We start from the raw sequence: 13,259 nt of genomic DNA, 5'->3' as shown, positions 1-13,259 counted from the left end.
TACAGCTGAAATCAAGGTATGCTCAATAGGGATCATGGTTATAGAACAGCATGCGTTTTCTAAAACTACCCATATTTATTTGAAATTTGGAAATGAGCATGTTGTTTCACCTTGTTTTTATATTGTTGTATTCCTTTATTGAATTGGTGCACCACTGTGTGTTACTGAGTGATGGTACGTTTATCTTGTTGCTGTTTTCAATTATTACTGAAAACATTCTTAATCTCAAATGCTCTAACCAGGTGAACTGCTGTAACGGTTATATAAAATCTCATATTTTCTTAGCAGGACTCAAAGAAGACTGGTGACAGCACAGGGGGACAGTCTGAAATCAAGTCTGTATCATCTGCAACCAAGAAGAAAGGTAACATTTTAAGGAATATTTTAATGTAAGATAACCCCAAACTGTCAAAAATAGAGCTAATTATAGCTTTCAACATTCAAAAATGACTTGCAATGAACATTAGAAAAACATATTGGTTGATCTCTCCCTCTGGTTCTTTGCTGTCCTTCAGGTACCTTAGATATGGATACGAGTGTGAACATGGATAAGGTAAGAAACTCCAAATTCATAAGATCTTAAAGACTATTTACTTTATATCTCATTGTGTGACATTATCATTTTTTACATACAGTACATGTTTATTTACTTATTTACCGCAGTCAGTGGAGATTTCTGAAGAAATCAACAGGAATAAACAATATCAAAAAGAAGCTGAAACACTGCTTGGCAGACTTCACCTTCAAGACAAACAACAACAGAAGTTGTCACCAGCAGATTTTCTTATTCATTTAGGTCAAGTTTTGGCTGAAGATTGGAGCTGTTTGCATTGTCAGTTTAGACTTGAATAGAGTTTGACTCCATGAAACATCTGGTTGGACACATGGATGAGTTGAAATACTTGCAGATTGCTTTTATTTTGCCGTTGTTCTCTGAATTGGTCTACTATTGTGTGTTGTTGATCTTCTCTCATGGTTTGAACCTGATGTTAAATGAAATTATTTGTTTTCTTAGTGTGATCCAGCGAATGAACCTGATGATGTTGAACACTCAAAGAATGATGACAACAAAGGAGGAGAATCTGAAATCAAGCCTGTACAATCTGCAACCACTGAGAAAGGTAATGTTTTAATGAATACTACAATAACGGGAAAAAAATCAAAAATAGAGCTAATTCAGTTGATGACATTCAAAATTGCTTAAAGTTAACATTATTAATAGAAAAAAAATATTTTGGTTTACAAGTACATTGGTCTGACCCTCTTATAATAAAGTTCATTATTCTACTGCAGGTACCTTAGATATGGACACGAGTGGAAACAAGGATAAGGTAAGAAACTCCAAAGTTAATACGGGCATTACATTTTTATGACTAGTTACTTTATATCCCATTGTGTGACATTATCATGTTCTACATACAATATGTTTATTTGAGGGCTGTCAAAGTTAACATAATAATAACACATTAACGCAACTTGTGATTTTTGGGTTGCAGCTAGAGTGAAAATACTGGCATCATATGAAACTAAAACATAAGGAATCCATTGGTACCAACCAATGTCGTAGTGGCTTGTCGTGAAGGAGGCTGAATAATGCTCCACCTTATGCTAAATTTTGATGAGGAGAAACTGGCATAGCCAGTATGTGAGAGATATGTGAATGAAAATGGGTTCTATGGGTACCCACAAGCCTCCCCTTTACAGACATGCCCACTTTATGATAATCAAATGCAGTTTGGGGCAAATCATAGTCAAGTCAGCACACTGACACACTGACAGCTGTTGTTGCCTGTTGGGCTTGATTTTGCCATGTTATGATTTGAGCACATTTTTTTATGCTAAATGCAGTACCTGTGAGGGCTTATGGACAATATTTGTCATTGTTTTGTGTAATTAATTGATTTTAAATAATATATATATATACTTACATTTGCATGAAGCAAAAGTCTTGTGAGTCAAGCTTTATTTTGCTGCAACAGAGAAAGTCGAAACCCAGAGAGGAGACCCAGACATGTGGGTAGAGGAATTTTCCAGTTTGCTAAAGATAAGCTAACATTAGACACCATCTGTTGTCAAAACTTCAGTGACGTAAACAGTTTTGACCCTCTTAAAGAAGAGATAGAGAAAGGTCTTGAATGCGTCATAATGGAAGTAAGCAGACTCTCATTGGATAAAATGAAGGAATTCAGGATGAAGCCTGATCAAATCCTCATTGATCAGCTGTGCAACTGCTGCTGGGTAAAGTGTCCATTCTGTGCAGCTGTTTGTACCAACACACTGGAAGATCACAGTCCTGACAAACACAACGTCCCATTTCATCGACCTGCTGGGATCGATAGATGGCACACTAGAGACACATTGGAACTGGTCACCAATTTCTGTACAACATTAGTTGCAAGTGATAGAAGTTTCTATCCTCATCATTATTCAGATAAGACCCTTCCTTATAAACTGTATCAAAGTGCGAGGGAGAAGAATGCTTCATTGTTTCACCTTCATTAGTGATCACCATTAGAACAGCTTTTGTTTTCGACCTATGTCATCAAATTTGAAGTCTCACCTAAATAAAGAGTTCCAATCTTCAAAGCTGAAGTTGGGAACTCTGAATACTGTTTTACCTTGCTTATATTTTTGCAGTACTCTGCTGTACTTGTACTCAATTGGTGCATCACTGTGTGACATTGATCTTGAGTGTTGTATGTTTATCTTGTTGCTGTTTTCTTGGCTTATACTACTGAAACATTCTTAATCTCAAATGCTCTAACAAGGTGAACTAAATGAAATCCCCTGTTTTCTTAGTGTGATCCAGTGAGAGGACCTGGTGATGATGAACACTCAAAGAATGATGACAACACAGGAGGAGAGTCTGAAATCACGTCTGTATCATCTGCAAACAATGAGAAAGGTAACATTTTAATGAAAAAGAACACAAGTCCAACATCTCAGACTAGATCACTTTTTAGTTTTACGGTCAGTTTCTGCAAAGTCTGGATAACTTTGAATAAAAAGTTAAAATATTTTTGTAGACAAGATTCGTCTTGTGGAAAAGGGAACTTTGTGAATCTATACATCGTTTTTGCAGATAAATCCAGTTAATCTGAGATGCTAAACTGACCAAAACCAACATATTTTATGTTTAATCCTACAATCTGCTTGTTTTTACATTACCCTGCAGGAGACGAGCTGGAGGAGAGTGCAGCTGAAACAGAGGTAAAGGTGAGATATTTTGGTCCTCAGTAGTCATTGTCATACAGAAGCATTTCTTTTTTTAATGCTACCTATTTTTTCTGAATTTATGTCAAATTTTAGCACTAACACCTGAACCTTCAGCTGAAGATTGGAGCTGTTTGAATTGTTAGTTTAGACTTGAATAGAGTTTGACTCCATGAACCATCTGGTTGGACACATGGATGAGTTGAAAATACTTGCAGAAGAGTTTAATTTCTTCTCACAAAAATATTACACTGCTTGCATTTAGTACATACTGTTTACCATTGGTTTTATTTTGCTGTTGTTCTCTGAATTGGTTTACTATTGTGTGTTGTTGATCTTCTCTCATGGTTTGAACCTGATGTTAAATTAAATTATTTGCTTTCTTAGTGTGATCCAGTGAATGAACCTGGTGATGATGAACACTCAAAGAATGATGACAAAACAACAATAGGAGAAGAATCTGAAATCAAGCCTGTACAATCTGCAACCACTGAGAAAGGTAATCTTTTAATGAATACTACAATAACAGGAACAAAAATCAAGAATAGAGCTAATTCAATTGATGACATTCAAAATTGAACATTATTAATAGTAAGAAAAATATATTGGTTTACAAGTACATTGATCTGACCCTCTTATAATACAGTTCATTATTCTACTGCAGGTGCCTTAGATACGAGTGGAAACAAGGATAAGGTAAGAAACTCCAAATTTAATTCGGGCATTACATTTTTATGACTAGTTACTTTATATCCCATTTTGTGACATAATCATTTCTACATACAATACGTTTATTTTAGGGCTGTCAAAGTTAACGCGATAATGATGCGTCAGCGCAAATTCGTTTTAACGCCACTAATTTCATTAACGCAACTTGTTATTTTTAGGTTGCAGCTAGAGTGAAAATACTGACATCATATGAAACTAGAACCTAAGGAATCCATTGGTACCAACCATGTCGTAGTGGCTTGTCTTGAGGAGGCCAAATAACGCTCCAAACTTAGGCTGGTGAGGAAAAACTGGCATAGCCAGTATGTGAGAGATATGTGAATGAAAATGGGTTCTATGGGTACCCACAAGTCTCCCGTTTACAGACATGCCGACTTTATGATAATCACATGCAGTTTGCGGCAAGTCATAGTCAAGTCAGCGCACTGACACACTGACAGCTGTTGTTGCCTGTTGGGCTTGAATTTGCCATGTTATGATTTGAGCACATTTTTTTATGCTAAATGCAGTACCTGTGAGGGTTTTTGGACAATATTTGTCATTGTTTTATGTTGTCAATTGATTTCTAATAATATATTTACACATACATTTGCATAAAGCAGCATATTTGCCCACTCCCATGTTAATAAGAGTGTTAAATAATTGACAAATCTCCTTTTAAGGTATATATTAAACAGATAAATGTGTGATTAATTTGCAATTAATTGCGATTAACTATGGAAAATCATGTGATTAATAGCGATTAAATATTTTAATCGATTGACAGTCCTAAATGTTTATTTACTTATTTACAGCAGTCAGTGGAGATTTCTGAAGAGATCAACAGGAAGAAACAATATCAAAGAGCACTGTTTGGCAGACTTCACCTTCAAGACAAACATCAACAGAAGTTGTCACCAGCAGATTTTCTTAAAGTAGGTCCACCTGTGAAACAGGACCATGACACATCTGAGAAAGAGCTCGCTCTTACTTTTCTTCAGAGGTTGATGATATTAGACTACAGAGCCAGATATATTCCTGTAAAACAAGACAGACCTGAGGTGAGCCATTCAAAGCCTGTAGCAGAATTTGACACTGTTGACACAGATGACGATGACTTCAATGATTTTTACACCACCAGTGTAGACTTTGACAAATCAAAGCTCAAGACTCATGTGCATCCAATGGATGTTCAAATGGCAGTATTTCACTGCTCAGACAGCTTCTTTAAGCAGAATATGATTACAAAGCTATCACAATGTCAGTACGCCTTACCTTTGCTTGTTCCTGACCCAGTCACAATGGATATTGGCTGTCCTCTGTGGACATTCAGACCAATAAGAAAAACATGGAAGATAACTGAAATCAAAGACAATTCAAACATTGTCACCATGAAGAGTATGCCCATCTGCAAAGCTGAGACAGCCATGGTGTCATTTCTCCGCCTAGGTTCACTATCTCTGTCTAAATCTCAGCTGATGAACTCTTTGATCAACGACCGTCACAACACCTTCTTCCACAGAAACTGCCCAAGTAGCACCAAGTCTCGACATCTGATGGATGGTGTGGCAGAGATTGCCTGGTACTGCCCTGCTGGAAAACCCAATGATGCCTTCACTGACTGCATTGCCTTCTGTAATCTTCATGGTGATGCTCTGTCGATTGAAAAACAGCGTGACATATTGACTGACAAATCTTCAGTCAATGTTGTTCTTGTACCAACTCTGGAAAGAGGTAAACAAAGTACTAGAGTTATCTCAGCCCTTCTCAAGTCCCCAAAGCCTCTCATTATTCTCATTGCTGATAATGATTGTGGTGCCGTTGAGAAAAAAAAGGGAAAATACAAAGTGGGTCTAAAGGACAGAAGCCAGTCAGATGTTTCTGAAGAACTGAAAAAAATCATTGGAAACATTTTGTCTGGACCACCTGCATCCTTCCAGCTTGAAACCATGGCTAAGGTCTCTGGAATCAGAGTGGATGAAGATGATGAAGCCTGTCAAAAAGGAAAATCTGCTGCTATGAAAGTAGTGAACTTCTTTCAGGGGATGGATGTTTCAAAGATCAAAGATAAATTTCTCCCTTGTCAAGGCCAGCTGTGGCATGAGTGGTGCAAAACAAACAAAGAACTGTATCACCTGAAAGGAAACATTGAGAAGGAGAAATGTGAAAAGCAACAAAAATTAAACCAAATACGACAAAAACAACGCACTGCTTCCGGCAGTGAACCGATGAAGTTGTTCATTGAAAGCCTCTCATCTTTGCCATCAACAGACAAAGTCTATTTCCTGAAATGGACTCAGATCTTAATAGATGCCCTCTCCACAGACGATCTCTCTTCAATTCTCCAAAACTATGATGAAAAGTGGACTGAAGTCTTGGCTTTGAAGAAGAAGCATGACAAATCTGATCTGTTAAAAGGAAAGCAAACTGAGCTTGATGACATATCAACAAAACTACAGTCAGCAACTTTTGGCTTGGAGCACATCTTTAGAGAAATGGGACATATCTATGAAGCCCATGCATCTCTGCAGAAACAAACAAAGATGGTACAGACTGACTGGTCTAAATACCCGGAGCTGGCTGCAGAGCTGATGATATCAGGACACCCAATGGAGCTGATGGATGGTGATGCAGGTCATGTACCTTTAACATGGATCTCTAGTCTTTTAGATGAAGTCATCAAGAAACTGGGCGACAAGAGAGTTTTTGTTTTGTCAGTTTTGGGCGTACAGAGCAGTGGAAAATCAACAATGCTGAATGCCATGTTTGGGTTACAGTTTGCAGTGAGTACTGGCAGGTGCACCAAGGGGGCCTTCATGCAGCTGGTCAAAGTGTCAGAGGAGATCAAGAAAGACTATCAGTTTGACTACATCCTAGTGGTGGACACGGAAGGACTGCGTGCTCTGGAGTTGGAAGGTAACGCCACTCTTCACCACGACAATGAACTGGCAACATTTGTTGTTGGTCTGGGAAACATGACACTGATCAACATCTTTGGAGAGAATCCAGCTGAGATGCAAGATGTTCTGCAGATTGTTGTTCAGGCTTTCATGAGGATGAAGAAAATTAAACTTTCTCCAAGTTGTGTGTTTGTTCATCAGAATGTTACAGATATTGCAGCTGCAGAGAAAAACATGGATGGAAAGAGACGGCTGCAAGAAAAACTGGACAAGATGGCCTCACTAGCAGCCAAAGAGGAGGTTTGTGATGCTGAGTGCTTCAGTGACGTCATTGCATTTGATGTGCAGAAAGATGTGAAATACTTTGCCCAGCTATGGGAGGGAAGTCCACCTATGGCTCCTCCAAATCCAGGTTATAGTGAGAGCGTCCAAGAGCTGAAGACCATCATCCTCTCTAAAGCTTCCCAGTCTGCTGGGATTACTCTCTCACAGTTCAAAAGCAAAATCCAGGACCTGTGGAAAGCCCTGATGAACGAACACTTTGTTTTCAGTTTCAAAAACACACTTGAAATTGCAGTGTACAGAAAACTTGAGGTCCAGTATGGGAACTGGACCTGGGCCCTGAGGAGCAACATGTTGACCATTGAGAATGGGCTTCATACCCAAATTGAAAATGGAAAACTTGACAAAGTCGAGCTCAATTATCTTCATAAAGAAATGAACAAAACCTATGGAGAAATCACAAAATCAATGACAACATACTTTGATGATGACAGAGACAAAGAAATGTTTGTTCAGTGGCGAAGACGATTCGAAAGCAAAATCAAGGAGTTTCAGCATGAGCAAATGAGAGCAGTTAAAAGAAGACTGGATGAAGTCATCCAGCAGAAGAACGCTTGTAAAAAGCTAGATGATAAGAAGACAGAGTTTGAGAACAAGCTGCTACAAAAGAGCAAAGAGCTCGCTCATCGGTTAAAGGACAAGGCAAAAGATGAAGAGGAACTTAAAAAGCACTTTGACTCTGTTTGGAGTGGCTTGGTTCGTGAACTAACTGCAGGTATAAAACCTATTGAGGACATCAACTATGAACAAGATCAGTCATTTATCCTTCAGGAGATTGGGTTTGAATGGCCTCTCATAGCTGAATGCGAAAGCAGTGGCAGATTCAAAAAAATATCAGAGGTTGGAGATTACGTTCATTATGTATCTCTCAGCAAGCACCTAGATCTGAGTAACACAGAAAAAGGTTTCCTTAACCGTTATTCAGAAACCTGGACAAAAGCAGCATATACCTTGAAGGGGTATTATCAGTCTGAAGAACAGCAACTGATCAGATCCTTCATTGATGATGTTGAAAAACAGTGCCTTGATGCAATCAAGAGCAAACCTGTTGCTACAAGAGGCTACAAATCAACTTTCTTGCAGGAAGTGGCCAACCAGGTGAAAGAAAAGGTGACTGAATTTGAATCAAAGAGGAAATATGCTCTGAAGAAGGAGTTTACAGTTGATCTCATACTGTATGTGTTTCACAGAGCAGAGGGATGGCTTTCAGAGTCCCACAAGAAATTCAAAGAGAACAACGATGCACTCGCTTATGTAGAAAGCAAGAAAATGCAGTATTACAACATTTTCAGAAGCTTCTGCAGAGGAAACTGAGTTTCTCTGTTGAGGCCGCCTGTAACAAGACTGCCATTGATCTCGCTGGAGAGATGAGGTGCAGTTTCCCAGCATTCAGTGGGAACAGGCTGAACTTGGAGAAACACGTGTTGAAGTCGCTCGCAGAGAAAGAGGACTTTGATGGTTTTATCGCCTACATCCAACACCCAAGGAGACAAGTTGAGACTTTTATAAAGGAGGAAGTACAGAAATATATCTTCACAGACAACAAAAATAAAGTCCAGAACATACTCAAGAAAAAAGTGGAAGACATCAAAAATCTTGTGAGTCAAGCTTTATTTGATGCAACAGAGAAAGTCAAAACTCAGAGAGGAGACCTGGACATGTGGATGGAGGAATTTTCCAGTTTGCTAAAAGATAAGCTAACATTCAAAACCATCTGTTATGAAAACTTCAGTGACATAAACAGTTTTGACTTTCTTAAAAAAGAGATAGAGAAAGGTCTTGAATCCGTCATAAAGAAGATGAGCAGCCTCTCATTGGATAAGATGAAGGAATTCAGGATGAAGTCTGATGAAATCCTCATTGATCAGCTGTGTAACTGCTGCTGGGTAACATGTCCATTCTGTGCAGCTGTTTGTATCAACACACTGAAAGATCACAGTCCTGACAAACACAATGTCCCATTTCATCGACCTGCTGGGATCAAGGGATGGCACACTAGAGGCACAGTGAACCTGGTCACCTCTTTCTGTACAACATCAGTTGCAAGTGATAGATGTTTCCACCATCGTGATTCTGATAAGAGCATTCCTTATAAACTGTATCAAACTGCTGGAGAGAAGTATGCTACATGGCAGATTACTCCTGATGCATCTAAACTGACCTACTGGAAATGGTTTGTATGTCGATTTCAAAAGCAACTGGAAGACCATTATAAATTAAAATTCCAGGGCAGAGGAGAAATTCCCAGTGAGTGGAGAGACCACAGTAAACAGGAAGCTATTGATAGTCTGGATGAAATGTACAACCTGTGAGTGAACCAGAAACAACCAAGCTCTACTCAAAGTAACAGAAGCCCAAAGTGTCTTTAACTGTTCAAAAGAAATCATTTTTGATTTGATTGAAGGATTGCAACAATATCAATGATGAGGATGAATCCTTTCAAAAATGACTGAAACAGTACCTGTTTATAATTTAATCAATAGTATTTTAGTTATTTTATGTATAGAGATTGAGTTGCAGTAAAACATTAAGTAGTAATCATTCCTGAAAATGTCCTAAAGCAAAGGAGAACATGTGTAATTACAAATTACGTGTTTGTTAGCCATTAAAGGATGACTGTAAAAAGTACGAGAACGATCAGAATTCATCAAAGGTTTTTCTTTAATTAGAAATATTTGTATTGTTATTATTTTACAAGATGATTAAGATGCATGATTCTTTTTTTCTTAAATATTGAAAGGAACTTTTTTAAAAGAAGGAATGAAGCAGTTTCTAGGTTTCAGATATTATGGAGACATTTTCATTCCTCTAAAAACGGGAATGTAAGATATGATTTGACTTTTGTTTTTATGTTTTTACTTTTATGTGAAAATCTCATCAAACAGAAATGACATGAAACTGTAAGTTGTTTGCTTTTCTAAAAAAAAGTTGATCAAGGTGCAAAATGAGTTCTGAGAAGTATATTCTTCATTCATCCAAAGATGTGTATTTTTAATACGAGATGCATGAAATGTTCTTCTCACAGTTTGAAGAGCAAATAAAGATGTAGGATGTTAAGCTGAGGCATGTTGACAGACGTGTACATAGTTTAATTCTTTCAAAATAAGAAATGGCAGCCATAATTGGTTGTAATTTTAATTTTCACTTTTTTTTCTATAATACAGATCTTATTAAAATGCATCATAACAGGCAACACAAGTTTTATAGTTTTGATTAAAGTTGTATATAATTATCTCTGTAATTGTATGTTTTGTAAACTATCTTTTGAGGGGTTTTGAAAGAATTTTTCAATAGATTAAGAATTAGTTATAAGGTGGATGTCCTGACATTGAATTAATGAAATGTTGATTATGAAGATGCATGAAACTTGTATTTGAGACGTGTTGAGTTACACGAAAAGGGAAAGAGTTGTGAAAAATTGACATTATGTAAAAAAGAAAGAATGGATTTTTTTATTGTTAACCATTTAGATATTTGTTGTGCAACTCATCTGAAAATCATTTTTACACAAACATTTTAATCATACTACTTTGTATGTTTTTTATCTTCAATAATTTGATGAACAATGCTTTATCTTTCTGAATTTCTTGGAGTATTCAACAATTTTTATACTTCTTACTTATATTATCTCTTTTTAAATGATCTTATTACAGTTATTTTTACTACTGCCAATATTGGAATTGTTTTGTTGTTTGATTTATTAGACTCTTGTCATTGCTACAGTATATTGATATTCATAATTACTAACAGAAATATCTGTCTTTATGGAAAAAATGGGATATTTTCTTTTTCTGTAATAAATCAGTCAATGGAGTTTATGCCTCGTCTGTCATTAATGAGCATTATGAGAAGACCAGATTTTCTCTTGACCCAATCTCAAAATATGTCTAAGATCTGCCACATACTAAATCAAGTGCATTTCATTAACGTAACCCAAAATCACAAATAATGTTAATTTTGTCAAGTATTTTTAGATTTAGTCTTAGTCCTGTGATCAAAAGTTCATGTTAGTTTTATTCATAGTAAATTCATCCTTTTTTATTTTTAATTTCCTTTCACATTCACGTTCCAAATGTTGACCAATAGGAGCACAGAGGCTCCTCCATGCATGACTGTAAATATGGCTAAAGAAAAGAAGAATGATGCAGTTGGTGCTGCAAGGGGGAACAATTGTTATTTTCCTCCAAGTCACAAGGTTTAGGGGAAATAGAGCTCCTTTGTAAAACAAAGGAAGAAGATGGTAAGCTATGATTGGTCTGGAACCACTGGGGGTCAGACCTATGTTCCCTCGTCACCTAGGAATTTTTTCCCATCCAAATTAGGCTCTATGTTCCCTCATCTCCCTGTTCCCTCAGCATCATCCTTGGCCCATGTTAAAATCTGTCTATACCTTTTTGAGATATCGCGCTAACAATATCCGATAACAGACAGAAAATCTCACTAGTACTCGATGCCTTCAGTGGTTGGGTTGGTTAGGCTTAGGCATGAGGAGTGAGATCGGTAAGGGTTAGGGTAAGAATATCAGGTTAAGGGCAGGGGGTCTTTAGGGGGAGATAGCAGGTCAGCAGTAGATGTCACATAAAAGTGGTGTACATCATCTGAAAGCTAACTGAAGATTAATTTGAGATGCAGCCCAGCACTGTGTCAAGTTTTGCTAGTCATAAATCAGAAATAAACATGAATTAATTAATTGATTCAAATACATTTTGAAAGTTTCTAAGGGCTTAGAACATTATGATAAAAACTGAATGGGATTAGCATAATCATGGCATGTCTGTAAAGGGGAGACTCGTGGGTACCCATAGAATCAATTTTCCTTCAGATATCTTGAGGTCAGAGGTCAAGGTACCCTTTGAAAATGGCCATGCCAGTTTTCCCTTGCCAAAATTCAGCCTAAATTTGCAGCGTTATTTAGCCTCCGTCCCAACAAGCTATATAAATTAAATTTGCAGAAAAGTGAATTATTTCCGATCAATGAGGCAGCGTGTAAATATCCCTCTGCCTCACTTCCTCTAAAAATGACTCACCTATTTACTTACTAGGCATTAATGTAACTAATACATGTTCTAATCTCTTTGCAGCTAACTCTCTTACTCTTATGGACCAGGTGAGGTGCAGTCTAAACTGCTGGATGTCATTAGGCCTACCACTGTCAGTTGCAGGTCGTATTAATTCCATACAGATGAATATCCTCCTGAAATGTACTTATCTATTCAGATTCAGATTCAGACATTTTTATTGATCCCAAGAAGGGCAATTCATTTACAGCTTACCCATCATAAACACACGGACAACATCCAAAAGGTTATGTCAAGCACACATCAATAAAACTGACAAAGAGAGGTCAGTGAAGGACAGCAGATAAGTTAATACAATATAATAATAAGATGGATAAAAAGAGAAAACAAATAGATAATAGACATTGTTACATGATTTATCATGTAAGGGAACTGCCATTAAAAATCTCACTGGAAATGACCACCGTCTGAGTTTAATAACCTGATAGCAGAAGGAATGAAAGAGTTGGAGTAACGGTTAGTTCTCCTCAGAGGTGCCTGATAACGGCGGCCTGAAGGCATCAATGAGAAGTCATGAGACAGAACATGAAGAGGTTGGCTGATAATATTCTTTGCCTTCTTTACCACCTGATTCTCCCAGAGGGAACACAGGTCTCTTTGTTTGACTCTTGACAGTAATCTTGGAGCAAACCTTAACAATGCTTTACAGGCTGTTCGTGTCCTTAATGGTTAAGCCACTGAACCAACAAATAAAAAAAAAGGTTAAAAGACTTTCGATAAAAGAACAATAAAAGTTACTTAAGATTCTCTCACTGACATTAAAAGAGTTCAGCTTCCTCAACAAATAGAGTTTCTGTTGACCTCGTTTGACGATAGACTCCGTATTAATATGAAGCCTGAGTTTACAATCAAACACAGTTCCAAGGTATTTATACGACTCCTCAATCTGAACATCTTCACCGTGTATGACACTAACTTTGTGTTCAGTATTGTGTCTGAAGTCAATGATCATTTCCTTTGTTTTGTAAACATTGAGGTGAAGATAATTATCATCGCACCATTTAACAATCTCAGGTAA

At 37.3% G+C, this 13,259-nt stretch overlaps 1 protein-coding gene and 1 pseudogene across 2 annotated transcripts in view; both read left to right on the top strand.

Annotated features, from left to right (window-relative positions):
• The window catches only part of LOC141780289 (interferon-induced very large GTPase 1-like), an 86,163-nt gene that overhangs the window by 37,743 nt on the left and 35,161 nt on the right, over window positions 1–13,259 (top strand). Inside the window, exons 1-2 of one of the 2 annotated variants that reach the window (XM_074655450.1) lie at window positions 3,606–3,712; window positions 3,878–3,909. Coding sequence is in view for 1 of the 2 variants with exons in the window: in XM_074655446.1 (XP_074511547.1) it covers window positions 3,878–3,909 (32 nt within the window). In the remaining variant the exon portion in view is untranslated. Of the gene's footprint in view, window positions 1–3,605; window positions 3,713–3,877; window positions 3,910–13,259 lie in introns of those variants that run through there. The other variant, XM_074655446.1, reaches the window with a different exon arrangement.
• LOC141781446 (interferon-induced very large GTPase 1-like) lies at window positions 4,036–10,977 on the top strand (annotated as a pseudogene).

The sequence above is a fragment of the Sebastes fasciatus genome, chromosome 13 (genome assembly GCF_043250625.1).
Source record: "Sebastes fasciatus isolate fSebFas1 chromosome 13, fSebFas1.pri, whole genome shotgun sequence".
NCBI lineage: Eukaryota > Metazoa > Chordata > Actinopteri > Perciformes > Sebastidae > Sebastes > Sebastes fasciatus.
This window is presented reverse-complemented; position numbering and strand designations above follow the sequence as displayed.